Here is a 15301-nt window from a genome sequence, read left to right as displayed (position 1 = left end):
ACTTGGCCCTAGAATGCATTAAAAGGGCTGTGCAGCATTTCGGTCAGCAGCCCAAAAATCTCAGGGTGCCTTATTCTTCCCAGCAGCTTGAGATACTCACCGGATGCATAGATCAATGGGCCATTCTCCGGTGTACATTTCTTGGTCCCATTAACAATCAGTTCCCTAAGGCTCCTCTCTTGCAGTTTGTCACCCGGCACCCAGTGATTTTTCCCAAAGTAACCTCTCCTAGGCCACTAGCAGGCGCCCCCACCGTATACACGGACGGCTCCAGCTCTGGAACAGGGGCGTATTGTGTGGAGGGGGACACTCCTAAAACAGTGCTCTTCCAACCACAAAAGCCTCAATGGGTAGAACTGCAGGTTATCATTGCAGTCCTGGAAAGCCTTTCCGAGCCCTTAAATGTCGTCTCGGATTCTGCTTATGTTGTGAACTCTGTACAAATTTTAGAAACGGTGGGCATTGTTAAACATTCCTCTACAGTAAGGACGTTCTTTGCCAAACTACAGGAGGTTATATGGACCAGGCAACACCCTTTTTACATAACCCATATTAGAGCCCACACAGGTTTGCCTGGCCCTATGGCCCAGGGGAACCATAGCGCAGATGTAGCCACTCGACAGCTGCACATCTTTCCGACGCTGGTACCGTATCAACAAGCCCGAGAATTCCATGCCAAGTTTCACATCAACGCAGGTACCCTAGCTAAGCGGTTCAGCATACCACGTGCAGCTGCTCGAGATATTGTCCGAGCCTGCAACAATTGTGCAGAGCAGAGAGCAGTCCCCTCGGTTGGGGTCAACCCTAGGGGTCTCACCCCAGGGGATACTTGGCAGATGGATGTCACTCATCATTCAGAGTATGGTAAGATCAAGTACTTACATGTGTCGGTGGACACATGCTCCCAAGTTTTATTTGCCTCTGCTGAACCAGGAGAAAGAGTCTCCCACGTCATTGCACACTGCCTTGCTGCATGGGCAGCTTGGGGTAAGCCAAAGACGTTAAAGACGGATAACGGGCCTGCCTACACTAGTAAATCCTTCCAAAAATTTTGTGACAACATGGATGTCCAATTGAAACATGGCATCCCCTATAACCCTCAGGGGCAAGGAATCATTGAAAGAGCGCACAGATCTCTCAAAGACTTGCTTAAAAAACAGAAAGAGGGTATAGGCCACGGCCTGTCCCCAAAAGCTCGACTGTCTGTAGCCTTGCTCACATATAATTTTTTAAACGAAAATTCACAAGGAATGACACCTGCCCTGCAACACACCACCCCGAGTCCTCCGCATAGAGGTCTAGTCCGTTGGAAGGATGTCCTGTCGGGGCAGTGGAAAGGCCCTGACCCGGTGCTCAGCTGGGCCAGAGGCTCTGTTTGTGTTTTTCCCCAGGAACCAGGACGTCAACCAGTGTGGGTTCCGGAAAGACTGGTGAGAACCGTGACATCACCTGAAGAAGCCAAGGAACAGCTGTCAGAAACGCCAACGAATATACAACCTGAACCATTAGACCAAGCCTCCGACCCTGCTGATGATGGCGACGACCGACAAGACGATAATAGTAGGACTGACCACCCCGCGGTTGCCCAAAAAGAGGATCGGTAACTCTGTTCTTTGCTCTCCTATAGCAATCCTTCTAATCTGCCTTTTTCTTTTTAGTGGAACTATATTTCCTCCACAAGCTTCAACGAGTCCTTCCCCCTCACCAATGACACACTGATCCTCTCTTTTGCTAACCTCTCTGTCAAGGTTGTCAACACCACAGTTGCGGCGAATGCTACTTGTGAAACTGGTAATGGCGAGTTAAGTAAGGGAGTCTTGCTTGAATTTCTTAACGTTACAGGGAAGAGCCGCCAGTCTTGTGAAGGGATCTTGAGTAAAAAGGAGACTCAAAGGTGCCTTTTCCTTCCAGGGCTTGCTCCTACAGTCTGCAACCGTTCCAAAGACCCGGATGCCTCGCCGCCCCGCTATCCTAGTGTATCGCCCAAGTTATGTCTGGCTCCCCGTCAAGGCAACTGACTGGGTTGGCCCTGTTTCTCAAGTTGTTTCACTTAACAATATCCCCTTCTCTAAGTCTAGGCGTCCAAGAGGCATAAAAGAATGGCTATCGAATGCTGCCAGTGTAGCTTCTTCTTTGTTTGTCCCAACGATCGGGCAGGCTGTGCTACAAGCATGGACAGATCGGCAGCTTGCCATAACGATGGAAACGGTAAATGGCTTGGTCAACCTTACCCGAGACGTGCTACGCCGCCACAATCAGATGCTGAACTTAAATTTCCAGGCCATTCAGAAACTCCAAGCGGAGATAGATGAACTTGGACTGGAAACAGATGGACTCTGGAGAGTGCTTCAGCAAACATGTGACACCCGGTGGCTTACGGTTAAACTCTGTGTCACTCCTGTCAGGGCCAACGTGACCGGAAGCATTTCCAGAGTCTCTGATTGGCTGAAAAGGTCATATTTTCCTGAATTTGTTAATCTCTCCCAACAGGTGGAATCTAGTTTAGACACAATTGGGGGGATCAAGTTAAAACCCGTTAAAGTCGATCTCTCCGGGTTAGGCGAGGTTCTACAGAAACTATTGCACAGTGTTTCTTCCTGGTTCTCTTGGCCCAATTTAACTAATTGGATCCTCATTGCAGTGGGATTATTGGTGGGATTAGTCGTTGTTAAATGTTTGCTAGAACGCCTGTTTCAAGCGCAGCAGCAATTGCGTGTTACCACTATGATGGCTATGACTCCCACCTCTGTTACCCCCGATAGTGACCGATTTATTAACCATACCCCTTCCTGGTCGCCTCAGGTGGGGCGCTTTGGAGCAAAATTTGTAGCGAATCGCATGGCTGTTTCTCGGGTGTAAAAGGCGACACCAGTAGTCATAATTTTGTCTCAGGTGGGTCTCTAGGGCAGAGTCCTAGTTGTGGCCAGACTGGACCCTAGCCATTGCACAGAGACACCTAGTGACACCCCCGACTCTGGTTACTGCTGTTCCTGCCCCCGTCGTTGTTCCCCAGTTGCCAGGCAAAGCACTGCAGGGAGAGTCACGTTGCTTCCAGCTTACGGACTCTCCGGTCTCCATATGACGTGAGCATTCTGGTTGGTGCTAGAGGCTCCGCCGCTGGATGGCTGAGGCCTAGTCCAGACTCCCCAAAGCACCAAAGAGGTTGTGAACCATTTGGGTTCACGGGAGCACGCTCATCACTGGAGACACTGGGTCAAAAATAAATAAGAAAGGGGGAGATGTGGAAAGCCGCCTCCCGAATCGGGCCTAGCGTATGCGCTGCAGCCTGCTCTAGAGTTACCCCCGCCCATCGAGTGAGCCAAGATGGCGCCTGCATCCTGTTTCCGCATAGTGACGCATGTATCCGCCACCCGCTCCTACCAATCGAAATCCTGTATACGCGATACTAACCTAGAAGCTTATTGGTTGTTAATTGTGTATAAAAGGTCTTACCCGGACGGGGTAGGGTGAGACAGCCCACAAGGAGCCGTGCCTGACGGCCACATCGAGGCTGCTCTCCCACGAGGCGCCGTGCCCCGTGTGGGAACCAGTAACACAGAATGTTCATCTAGCTGTAGTAAAGGGCTTGCTTTCACAACTGCCGTGTGGTTCGAGTCGTGATTCATGACCAGGTTAGTTCGCGCAGTCTGCATCTCTCTCTCTCCTTCCCTGTTTCCCCTCGCCGGCCGGGAACCGGGGACCGAGCGGGGCAGCGCCGGACAGCCTACTTTACCTAGACATTAATTTAGGAATAAAGCAACAGGGTTATCTTGCAGAACTCTGAAGTCAATGCCTGAAATCGAGCCTCTAATGTCCCCATCTGTAGTTTCAGAATTACAAAGCTACTTTTCTTCTCTGAAGGTTAACCACAGTACAACACTGACTACTAGAAAGGAAACTACTTCCTGGGATTATGTTATGAAAAACTGAGAAGAACCTATAATAAGAGGATTTTTTTTTTTCTAGGAGTTGTCAAAGAAAAACTGTGCCGGACAATGTGAAACAGGTAAGGAAGCCTTTACTCATAGCTGCTACTGTAGGAGGGAGAGAGTGGAACTCAATTCAGTCAAAATAAAAGACAGCAAGCTTTTTAAGGGCCGGGGGTGGGATGGAGGGTGGTTGGGAGGGTGCAGAGGTGGGGGCAGGGGTGGGAGGGTGTGGGTTGATCAATGGTGAGTGATTTACTGAGGTGGCAATTAGGAGCACTTGGTTGGGAATGTTTATCTTTGAGGTAATTAGGCCACCTGCAGTCTGGACAGACAAGGAGTGAGGAAGAGGGAGATAAGGAACTAGGAGCCTCTCAGACCTGGATAATGTGAGGGCCTGCATGAAAGGGAGGTCAGGGGCCTGGAGTCAGGGAGAAGCCTGTTTAAAGTGTGTCAACTAATGAGAAGTTAAGGTCGTTTTGGGGCACAATTCTATTTACTCCTAAAACTGTCTCTTCTAGATAAAAAGATAATGTTTCCATTTAAAAAAGGCTTTTCTCCAATAAATCTGTGTACTGGGCCTTCCTCTAACACTCAGGAGCATGGCATGTTTATTTATGGGCCTGAGAGGGCTGGTGGGAAGTCTCAATCTGTCATTTTTCCCTGTCCTCTGGCTTCTGGAGGGTTGTATCCAATCTGGTGGGGGGTGGGGAGAACTTTGATGCTCCAAGGGCTCCACCTTGAATCTGCATACTCATTGCCATCACAGTTGCTCTTTCTGCTACATGCTGCAGCTGTTAGGTACTGGTCCTTCCTGAAGTCAACAAGCCCAGCTTGCTCTCCTGGCACCTCTGGAGAGCTCTGTTGGACTGGGTCCAGTCTCTGTAACCCAATGAAACTTTCCAAATCACTGTCCACTCCCAGAGCATCAGAGAAGTTACTCCCAATCAGGGTGGCATTCAATTTCCTTGGGCCCTAGCCACTTTTGCCTTCATGGGTTCCTTCCTACATACATACACACACACACATACATATATATGTATAATTATTTAAATTGATAAAAAGACAAGAGTGATCATTGTTAATTTTTTTCTTCTGATTTTGAAAGAAATTAAACTTAAAACATTTTCCTTGGCCCTCGGCTCTGTGCCAATTTTGCTTAATGGATATCAGCCTGGCTCCCAATACTACTTTCCATCTTACTCCCTTAGGGAAGGTCAGCTTGATTGCCCACAATGGGTCCAGAGTCTAAAACTTTCTCCTGCTGGTAAAAGAAATACAGAATTTCAGCCCTTCTAACCTTCTTGGGAGGCTTGGGTGAAATACTTCTCATTTGTTGGTGATGAGGCTATACTCCAAATGTTAGTTGATTTTTCACCCCCTTTTTTTCCTGTCTTTTTAAACTTTATACCATTCTACTGAGGGGCAGAGGTCCAACCAAGGGCCATTCTGCCAGCCAGTGCTTTTCTTAGTGAGTTCCTTATTCTTTTCCATGCTTTTCACTGAGTGTTCAAAACTACTGTGAAGAGTGCCTTGAGCCCAGGCCTGTGCAGTGTGAGGGACAGCATGGCAATAAACCTTATAAATACACCTTATAAAATAAAACCTTAGTTAGGGAGAACTCAAACTAGTAATGAAACAAAAAATGCTCTCTGTTCGTTCAGGGTCTCTAAATAATCCTCAAAAAGCAACCAGCGAAAGATATGGAAGCTGGAGCTTTGGACTTGTTATATACTATAATGATCTCCCCAGGTTAGCTAGCAGTCTTCAGAAGTGAGATGCTTTCAAGAATGACCAGGTCCTGGGTTATTATTTTGAGGACCATAGTTCAAATGTTTCTAAATCTCTAATTGTTTCTATTTCATAGTTTCTTCTAATTTAAAGATAGAACCTCCCAAATCTCCTTAAGGATATTATTTGTACTTATTTTAAGGTTGTCAAGCATTTTTTCCAGATGTTGTATTAGGGGTCTCCTTTATAGGATTGGTGTTGTTAAATCTTGGGGTTTTGGTTGGCATAGTGCTTTGCACCTAGCAAGCATTAATAAATGTTAATTACTGTTTTTATTATTTCATTAGCAGAGCCTGAGTAATACCACATTGTTTTAACATATGGAGAGGAGGCATATCCCATTTTAACATAAAAAAAAAAAGTATGCTTATATTGAAATATATTATAGAGGGAAAAAAGCCAATTATTTAAAAACTGACTTGGAAATAGCAACAATTTTAGTTAATCTCATGAATTCCAATTTCTTTTATGTAAAAAAAAAGTCCACATTTTAAACATATTTCTGCATTTGTCAGAGGCAAAGTTGGAGTTTGGAGAAGGAGAGAGCAGAAAGTATTTGTAGCTTTTTGAAAGTTATTCTTCTAATTTGGGAGATTCCAGTTTTAGGAATCAAAAAAATGTTAACTTGCTGGAAATGGCGATGAATTTAGACAAATTAATTTAAGTGGGATAAAGGCAAAGTGTTATATATGGATCTAAAAACCCCACTCAATAAAAAGTATAAAAAAGGAGATCATAAAAAAGAGATGAGGCAAAACAGCACAGAGGTAAAAGATAAAGGAGTTTTAGCTGATAGTAAATTATTAATTCAACAATGACATGTGACTGCTAAAAAAAAGGGGGAGGCTTTTGGTATATTATTAGTATAAGGGAGGGGTATCCCAACTGTGCTGATAAGACCTAAGTAGTATTGTGTGCAGTTATAGATGCCATACTTAAAGAAGAATTTAAATCCTGACTCTTAAATAACCATTGTAGGGATTAGAGATCATTCTGAAGCAGAAAAATATAGTCATCACAAACAGAAGCATATCCTGGAAATACATGAAGGTCTGTTGTGCTGGTTTTGATATATTAATGTCCCCCAAAATGCCATGTTCTTTGATGCAGTCTTGTGGGGGCAGATGTATTAGTCTTGATTAGGTTGGAATCCTTTGATTCAGTGTTTCCATGGAGATGTGACTCAGTCAACTGTGGGCAAGACCTCTGACTGGATAATTTCCATGGAGGTGTTACCCCACTCATTCAGGGTGGGTCTTAACTGAATCACTGGACTCCTTTAAAAAAGTTCACAGACAGAAGGAGCTGCTGCAGCCAAGAGAGATTCTTTGAAGAATGCACAGGAGCTGAGAGTGGAGCTGGAACACAACCTGGGATCAGCAGCTGCCAGCCACGTGCCTTCCCAGCTAACAAGAGGTTTTCCGGATGCTTTTGGCCTTCCTTTGGTGAAGGTATACATGTGTTGATGCCTTCATTTGGACATTTTCATGGCCTTCATACTGTAACTCTGTAACCAAATAACCCCCCTTTACAAAAGCCAATCCATTTCTGGTATTTTGCCTAACGGCAGCCTTAGCAAACTGGAACAGCTGTCATATAGAGGAGGGATTAGATTTACTCTACATACCATCCCAGGGTTTGGAACTAGGACAAATGGACAATGCTACAGGGAAATAGATTTTTAACTCAATGTAGGAAAGAACTATGTGATAGAACTGTCTACAGGTGAAATAAATTGTCTGAAGAGGTTAACAAGTTTCCTGTCCATCAACAGACATGTATGATCACAGGGTTAGGTGTCTGCTACCTTTACTGTAGAGGAATTTGAGGAATTAGATTCATAACACAGTGGCTCCTTTCACCCAGAGATTCATTGATTATATGAATTATAATTTTTATTAAGAAAGAAATTGATAACAAAAGTAGAAGCAGTATAGAATTTTCTAGGATGCGGAAATCCCTGTCTGGAACTTTGTTTTAAAAAGAAATCTAGATGTTTGAGACTGAGAAGAAAGGATCCAGTGGAAAGGGAGAGAAAAAGTGGAGGTAGTTTGGGAACTATGCTCCATGGGAGATGGGAAGTGTGATTTTAGAGAGAAGAAACAAATTTCTGAAACTAATGAGAGGCTTGTGAGGATGGCTAAAATTGAGAGTTCACTGATTGCCCTTTTCTCCTGTAGGGTAGGAATGCCATACTATCTTTAATTTAAGTATAAAGGATATACTTCATAAAGCCAAACTGCATTTTAGACAATAAATAAATAATCCACAAAGACAGTGAATGTGAAAATGGCTTCAATCATACCTTAAGATACTTTTGTGGTCAAGAATACAATTATTACACTTTAAAAAATAGTTTTGATTAATGAAAGTGACACATAGAAACTGAACACTATGTACCACACTGAAAACTTTCTGTATAATAAATACTGTAATGCTATGGAAGGAGACTAATACTCACCTGAAGAAAAAACTTCAGTAAAACTTCTAATACTTTTATGGATTTTATAAAAACAATATGATCAAGGTAACAAAAAAATACAAAAATGTAAGTCGACTTTTCTTCTTGAAAAATTCACTTACAAGCTTTTATTTTGAAATAAACTTAAGGATGGGGAACTAGAAAACACAAGTATTTCAGGGTAAGGTTGAAGACCCATTTGTTTGTTATCTTTCAACTTTTGTACTATAACTTTGGCAAATTCTTCTCCTTTGATGTCACTGGTGTCCAATAATTGCCTAACTTTTGAGGTCCTTGTGGGTTTGGTACTAATGAGTTCATAGTCTTCCTTCATGATCAAATCCCTGGACAGCAGGGCATCTAGAGATTGGTTAAGGCAGGCTTCAGTCATCTGGTTCACAATGTCTTCCCTTTTACTCTGGATCCACAGTAGGGCTATACCAGTCTGCAGATATTCTATAGATGAGTAAGGAATGGAGAATTTAAAATGTGAGGGCAGATATATAGAAACAAGTGAAAATACATGAAAAGGAAATATTAAGGCACAAAACTTAATTTTCCCATGATTCTGCTGGTATGGAATACCAGTACTTTGGTGGATGCTATTAATTTTCAAGAAACATTCAGATATTTGGGTTATCTTTCCCATCTTAATAGACTTTCTATATGCTATAAAGAGCAAAAACAACTTTATTTTCTTCAGCTTTTTAAATTATCTACATATTTGCTAATTAAAAAAACAAACAAAAATCTTTAGCTTTAGAAACACATTCAGTAACACCTCCCATTAGCACTCCCTCCCTAGCCAGATGTTCATGGAATACCATTTGGGCCTATTGTTACATGTCAGCACTGGTATCTTCTGGGATTGGATGTACTTTCCTACTTAAGAATATACGTATTTAACATAATGAGGAAATAAGGACAAATCAAACTTATTGTATGACAAATCTATTAATCATATATTTAGGAAGTAAATGGCATCATTTACAAAGTGTCCCATGGTAAATATTTACCTGAATTTCCCTCAGCTAAGAGTGGATGTATCATTGCTGAAGAGCAAGGGAGGGTCTTCTGATCACATAGTTTAGTCCTCTGAGCTGCAGAAATGTTACTATCCCAACTGTGATTTACTTGACAGTGATGTAGCACTGAAGAACCATCTTGAGTTTTTCCTATAAAACACAATGTTTTCATAGGGGGTAGAATACTCCTTAGCTATTCCTATTAGCTAAAATATCAACCTTTGGGTCATATGGAAGGTAGGCCAATGTCTTTAGTTTTCACTGCTATTAGAGCTTGTTCAGAAACCTAATCCCACAAGTAAATACCCTATGCAAATTATAAATCATGGACTTTTATTTCTTCACATAGTCCTACATTTCTTCTGTGCCTTCTTTCTCCTTCTGCACTTAAAATGTCTCCTAAATCTATATATGACATGTTTCTTTTTACACCCTCCTTTGGCCATCCTATTCGACTGCAGGGTCTCAATTATTACCTCTATTTCCAAATTCATGTAATTAAATTTTCCCTCTTTTCTGAATCTTACATTTCCAATAACCCACTGGACATCAACTCCCATATGCCCTGCTAGCACCTCAAATTAAAAAACATTAAAAACTTAATTATTCATCTTAAATCTACATCTGTTTAAACTACTAATTCTTTTAACAGAACCAGTGTTTTCCTAGTCACCTCGGTTTAACTACTTATTCAGCTTTAACTTGTTTTTTTCTCTCTTCCATTCTGAAAATGAAAAATTAAGAAGTCTATCAGTGTGTCCTCCATAACATCTCTCACTCCACCTCTCCCTTCTTTTACTCTGGATCAGCTCCCATCATCTCTCACCTGCACTACAGTAATAGTCTCTTAACTGGTATCCTCACCTGGAGTGTCCTTTCCCTTCAAAACATTCTACATAATCCAGCCAGGATGAATCATCCTAAAGCAGAGATTTTTTTTTATTATGTCACACCCTTGCTCAAAAATTTGCAATAGTTCTTCCCTACCCATTAAAAAAAAAAAGTCCAAATAGCTTAGCTAAGCATTAGAATTCATAAGGATATGCTTCAACCTACCTTTCTGATCTTATTTTCCTCTTTTATCTTCTTTCATTAATCCTTTTCACCACCTAATCAAAACTACTCACTTTTCTCTGTGCCTCTATGCTGTTCCCCTTGCCTAGAATGCCTATTCTTTATAACTATAGGTCCAACCTTCAACCAGAAATATGTTCATGATGACATGGTGTGGTGGCGTGACACAGGAATCTCTATCAGAAGACCTGACTTCAAGTCTTGGCTCTGCCAGCTACTCATTATATGACTCAGAAGGTTCTTGATCTGTAAAATGAGGAGTATCTCCCTGACAGGATGGCTGTGCAAGTACTTTGTAAAGAGTGTTCCTCTTCCTTTGTACTAAATCCGTATCTCTCTTAAAACACATTACTTTCTATCTCATACCATGGTAACTTAGAAACCTTTCTCTTCTTCCTTACAAGAGATGTTTTTGGTAACTTTCCACAATATCTGACACAATGCCTTTTAATATTTAAGTGTATTTGTTGAACATCCCACTACTACTGCCAAATCTTTAGACCCTGTCACCTTTTGAAAATGCATTATGAATACAAATAAAAGACAATTTCCACCCAAGCCATGACTGTTTGCCAAGAATATGAACTAAAAAGGAAGATGGAAAACATGCAAGTCAACACTGCTTGGAAAATTTACGTACTAGATAAAAATTCATTGTTTTGAGAAGCAGACAGGGATCTTGAGGTTCCAGGACTACTAGTTTTATGGAGCTGAGAGGATCCACATGATTCCTAAAGTGAATAGAAGGTAAAGGATTTAAGTTTAATAAAGAAATCATTTAAATAGTTACACAGTTTTAACTTCTAAGAGTTCTTGCTTTTGGTTTCCTACAAACCAAGAATCAAAACTACCACAAATTATAGCTTATAAAATTAAAGAAACACATATATAAAATAATCAACAAAGATAAACATTTTGTTTATCAATGCAAATGGGGGAGATGAGGCAATAATTAAATATATTAGAAATAATTATTTTTTAAAATATTTTCTACATGTTCTAAGAAGCTGCATCCATGGCTAGAACAGTGGGTAAGAAATTTGAAATCTGCAATACTGTTACTTATTGGTTTAGAGCAAATGCCTAAGGCTCCTCAACATGGGGGGTGGGGAACCATGGAAAAAACGATGGAGAACTTGGCTCTGTTCCTGGCTCTGCCATGGAATTACTGGATAATCTTGGAAAAGGCAATTAAATTTGGTTCTCAGATTCTTTGTATCTAATATCTATCTAAACATGTACCTACATGGGCTTAAGGATCAAATGAGGTAAGATAAAAGTGATTAAAATCATGTATTGTGTTTAATGTTGATTTTGAATTTGAAGGTATTATTACTTTTAAAAAATGTTTACTTTTCTTAATTTGTAAGATGAACATAGCTTATATAATCTGAAAAGAAATAACCAATGTGAACTAAGTCTGAATGAATGCTACTGTAGAAAATTTTCCTCTTGGATAAGCACAAAAACGGCCTTTTCTTTTTATTAATTATTTTAAGAGGTTAGAACAGAGGACAGATATAGCTGTTCTGCATTTGAACAATGAGGCATAAATATAGTGGTAGAACTATATTATAGTGGTAGAACTATAATAAATGGTTTACCTAAGTACTGTCATGGAACATCATTGATAGTTCAAACTAATAACAGGGAAGAAGTCAATGCCAAACAAAGAAGCAGGGTCCATGATTTGATGGGATGATGGGATGAGCAATGAATTGAGAATTAGGAGAGCTGGGTTTTCAAGCTGGAGTTTGCCACTGCCTATACAACTAATCCTAAAACCTCCTTGAATTTTGAGTTTATCACTGGGTCATTTTTTATATATTATATCCTCCAGAAAAGGCCATATTCTTTAATGCAATCTTGTGGGGGCAGACGTATTAGTGTTGATTAGGTTGAAACCTTGTGATTGAGTGTTTCCATGGAGATGTGACCCACCCAACTGTGAATGACACCTTTGATAAGGGTGTGACCTCTTGATCAAATGTTTCCATGGAGGTGTGGCCCCACCTATTCAGTGTGGATCTTTACTGGATCACTAGAGTACTTTAAAAAGAGCCACACAGACGTAGACACAGAGCAGCTGCAGCTAAGAAAGGACAAAACACCCCAAGAGCAACACTTTGGAGAATGCCATTTTGAAACACAACCTGGGAGCAAGCAGATGCCAGCCACGTGCCTTCCCAGCTAACAGGTTTTCCAGATGCCAATGGCCTTTCTCCAGTGAAGGTACCCTATGGTTAATGCCTTGCCTTGGACACTTTATGGCCTTAAGACTGTAAGTTTGTAACCAAATAAACCCCCTTTATAAAAGCCAACTGATTTCTGGTGTTTTGCAAAAGGACAGCATTAGCAAACTGGAAAAATCACATTATCTTTTTTTTTTTTTTTTTTTTTACCTCCTGTGGACCATGATTTACAGGTATGTTCAAGGAAGACTCCATTTTCTTCTTGTCAGGCAAATGAATAGCGCTCGACATACTCTGTAGCTGGGATGAATACATATATGTACTTTAATTGAAGGTAATTAGGAAGTTATAGAAGTAAAATATATTCTACTTAATCATACTTTATAGGTTTATACAAAACAATGGAAAGGAAATCTAACTCTAAATCAGCTGAGGATACAATATATTACTTAAAGGTAGAGACAGTATGGAATAGGGGAAAGAACTTTAGAGTAATACTTTGAATTCTTCCTCATATTAATTGGTTACCTTGAGCAAATTATTGATCTTTTGGAGTCTAAAGAATTTCATCGTAAAAATGAAAAAATCTACACATGCAAGATTGTTCCAGGGTTTAAATGAGATAATGTATGTAAAATGTCTGTTACAAATTAGGTACTTAGTAAATTTCAGTTTGTGTGTCTATCAATAATTATTAAGGACTTACTATCTATCATGCACTGCACTTATAAGAACTATTATTATTTTCATTTTACAGATAAGAAACTGAGGCTTGGTCTAAGTAAAGGAGGTGATATGCCATAATGGAATGATGGGGACCATGCAGCTCATCAGATCTGGTTTAGAATTGACCTTAAGCTAGAGACTTAATTTCAGTTTACTTATCTATAAATTTGGGATAATAATATCTGTATTGCAGGATTATTGAATGGATTAGAGGTATTGTATGTTAAAAGGCCCTAAGATTATTTGTTAAGCATTCAATAAATGGTAGCTATTATAAAAACAATTTATTTAAATACTATACTTTTGTATTAAAACCAGTAAGTGATTTCCTCCTGTCCATTATATGCCAGGCTTGGAAAACCAGTCTGCTTTTCTACCCCAGATCAACATAATATCAACCCACTCTTTAGAGTTTTAGAAACTGGTAGGCTTCACACCAAGCCCCCTTTTATTTGTATTTATGACTACCTGCCCCATGACATGGGTAAGGAATTGTAGGAAGAAAAAATGATCTTCTGTTCATCTCTGCATATAAGGTACCTAATGTAGGATTTCACACACAGCAGCTCAATGTTTGTTAAATACATTTTTATTTGAATCTTTAAGATTAGTCTTCAGATCTGTTTCTGTTATATAAAGTTTGTTTTTTTCTGTGCTTATAAAATTTACCAAAATATTTCTGATAATGCAATATCCTTGGATTAGTAATGTCATTTTTCATAACTATTCAGTTACGATAACTGAAAGAGTTAATCAACTAATGAATCAGTGGCTAGGAAGAAATGAAATGGAATAGTAAGGAAAACCCTTTTTCTGATTCAGTTTTTACTATTCAAGATACAAGAAACATCACCTGTAGAAAGCATGAATTATAGGAGCTGGGTCAAAGAATTTAAAAAATGTAAGAAACTCAAACAAAATCAGTCATGCTAAATGGTGATCTTTGCTTTCAAAAATTTCTTTATGAAAAATATTATTGAACTTGTATTCCACTCTTGGCCCTGTGATTAGCTAACTGTGTGAGGGTGTACATAAGTGACTAACTTCCCTGTACCTCAGTTATCTCACCTATAAAATGGAGATGATTTCTTGCCTTATCAGTTTCACAGAATTGATGTAAGGATTAAAAAAGAAAAAAAAGTCCAACAATTCTGAGTGAAAACAATATGGCAACTTAAAAACACTAAAGAAAGGAATGCTATTTTTAAATGGCATTAAAGTAATTGAAAATGTTCACTTTAAATTACTTTGTTTAAAAAGTCAAAATTTCTTTCAAAAATTAGCAGTCTTAAAGACTATAATGTTTAAGTGGTTTGGGGATGTTAAAAAAGGAAATGGAATGGTTCTCTTCCATTTTATAACCAAGAAAACAGACACTTCTAGCCACCTTTGCTTGGAAGGAGAATTGAAAGAAAACAGAAAGTTGAGAGGAGAAAAAAAGGGAAGTGAAGAGAGAAAGCAAAAAGAAATTATTAGAAGTCTGTATCTACTCAGAAGTAGGGAAACTGAAATGTTATGGAAAAGACTTTACCTACTCAAATGTGGGAAAGTTAGTGAAAAATAATGAAAAGAACAAAACATGACTCTCTTTAGTTCCTTCTGAAACTCAGGTACTAATATTGCCAGGGTCGTTTTTAGTTTGGTAGGGTGCAGTTGTTTCCTTTATGCACGTTCCTTTTTAGCCAAAGGTTATGTCAATAGATTCAGCAAACAGGAAAGCATAAACTTATCTTAGTGACAAGATAACCTTATCATTGAGTGATAAGTAAGCAGGAGATTGTGCTTGGACTATACTCTGTTCACAACCCAAGAGTTGGCTAATTGATAGTTTTCATTATCATATTTCAAACACAATTTAATGGAACCTAGGAAGTGACAAATTGTGCTTACTGTGTCCCTAAAGGATTGTTGTTTTAAACTGACTTTTAATTATATTAAGAAAAACCTCCAATAATAGGTCCCTTCAATTGTTCTGATCTACAAGACCAAAGTGGAGCAAATAAGACAACTTCCCTAGGTAATCTGTATCAACTGCTACTTTGATCTATACAACATTTATGTGGGAAAACAATCAAAATACATACATTTCAGTTTCAGTTATTAATT

At 39.7% G+C, this 15301-nt stretch overlaps 1 protein-coding gene and 1 long non-coding RNA gene across 3 annotated transcripts in view; one reads left to right on the top strand and one right to left on the bottom strand.

Moving 5' to 3' along the window:
* The first annotated feature begins 3620 nt into the window (after positions 1-3620).
* Positions 3621-13478, top strand: LOC119509247. The gene is made up of 2 exons (XR_005211658.1): positions 3621-4006; positions 13227-13478. It is a non-coding gene; the product is annotated as an uncharacterized LOC119509247 (long non-coding RNA).
* RIPK2 (receptor interacting serine/threonine kinase 2) overlaps positions 7228-15301 on the bottom strand; it is a 39862-nt gene continuing 31788 nt past the window's right edge. The window contains exons 8-11 of one of the 2 annotated variants that reach the window (XM_037803174.1): positions 12680-12769; positions 10918-11008; positions 9195-9353; positions 7228-8634 (exon numbers count right to left, since the gene is read on the bottom strand). In XM_037803174.1, the coding sequence (XP_037659102.1) occupies positions 8297-8634; positions 9195-9353; positions 10918-11008; positions 12680-12769 (678 nt within the window). In that variant the 3' untranslated portion in view covers positions 7228-8296. The remainder of the gene's footprint in view (positions 8635-9194; positions 9354-10917; positions 11009-12679; positions 12770-15301) is intronic. The other variant, XM_037803175.1, reaches the window with a different exon arrangement.

This window comes from Choloepus didactylus, chromosome 14 (genome assembly GCF_015220235.1).
Source record: "Choloepus didactylus isolate mChoDid1 chromosome 14, mChoDid1.pri, whole genome shotgun sequence".
Lineage (NCBI taxonomy): Eukaryota > Metazoa > Chordata > Mammalia > Pilosa > Megalonychidae > Choloepus > Choloepus didactylus.
The sequence above is the reverse complement of the archived record's forward strand: the minus strand, read 5'-3'. Positions and strand labels throughout refer to the sequence as shown.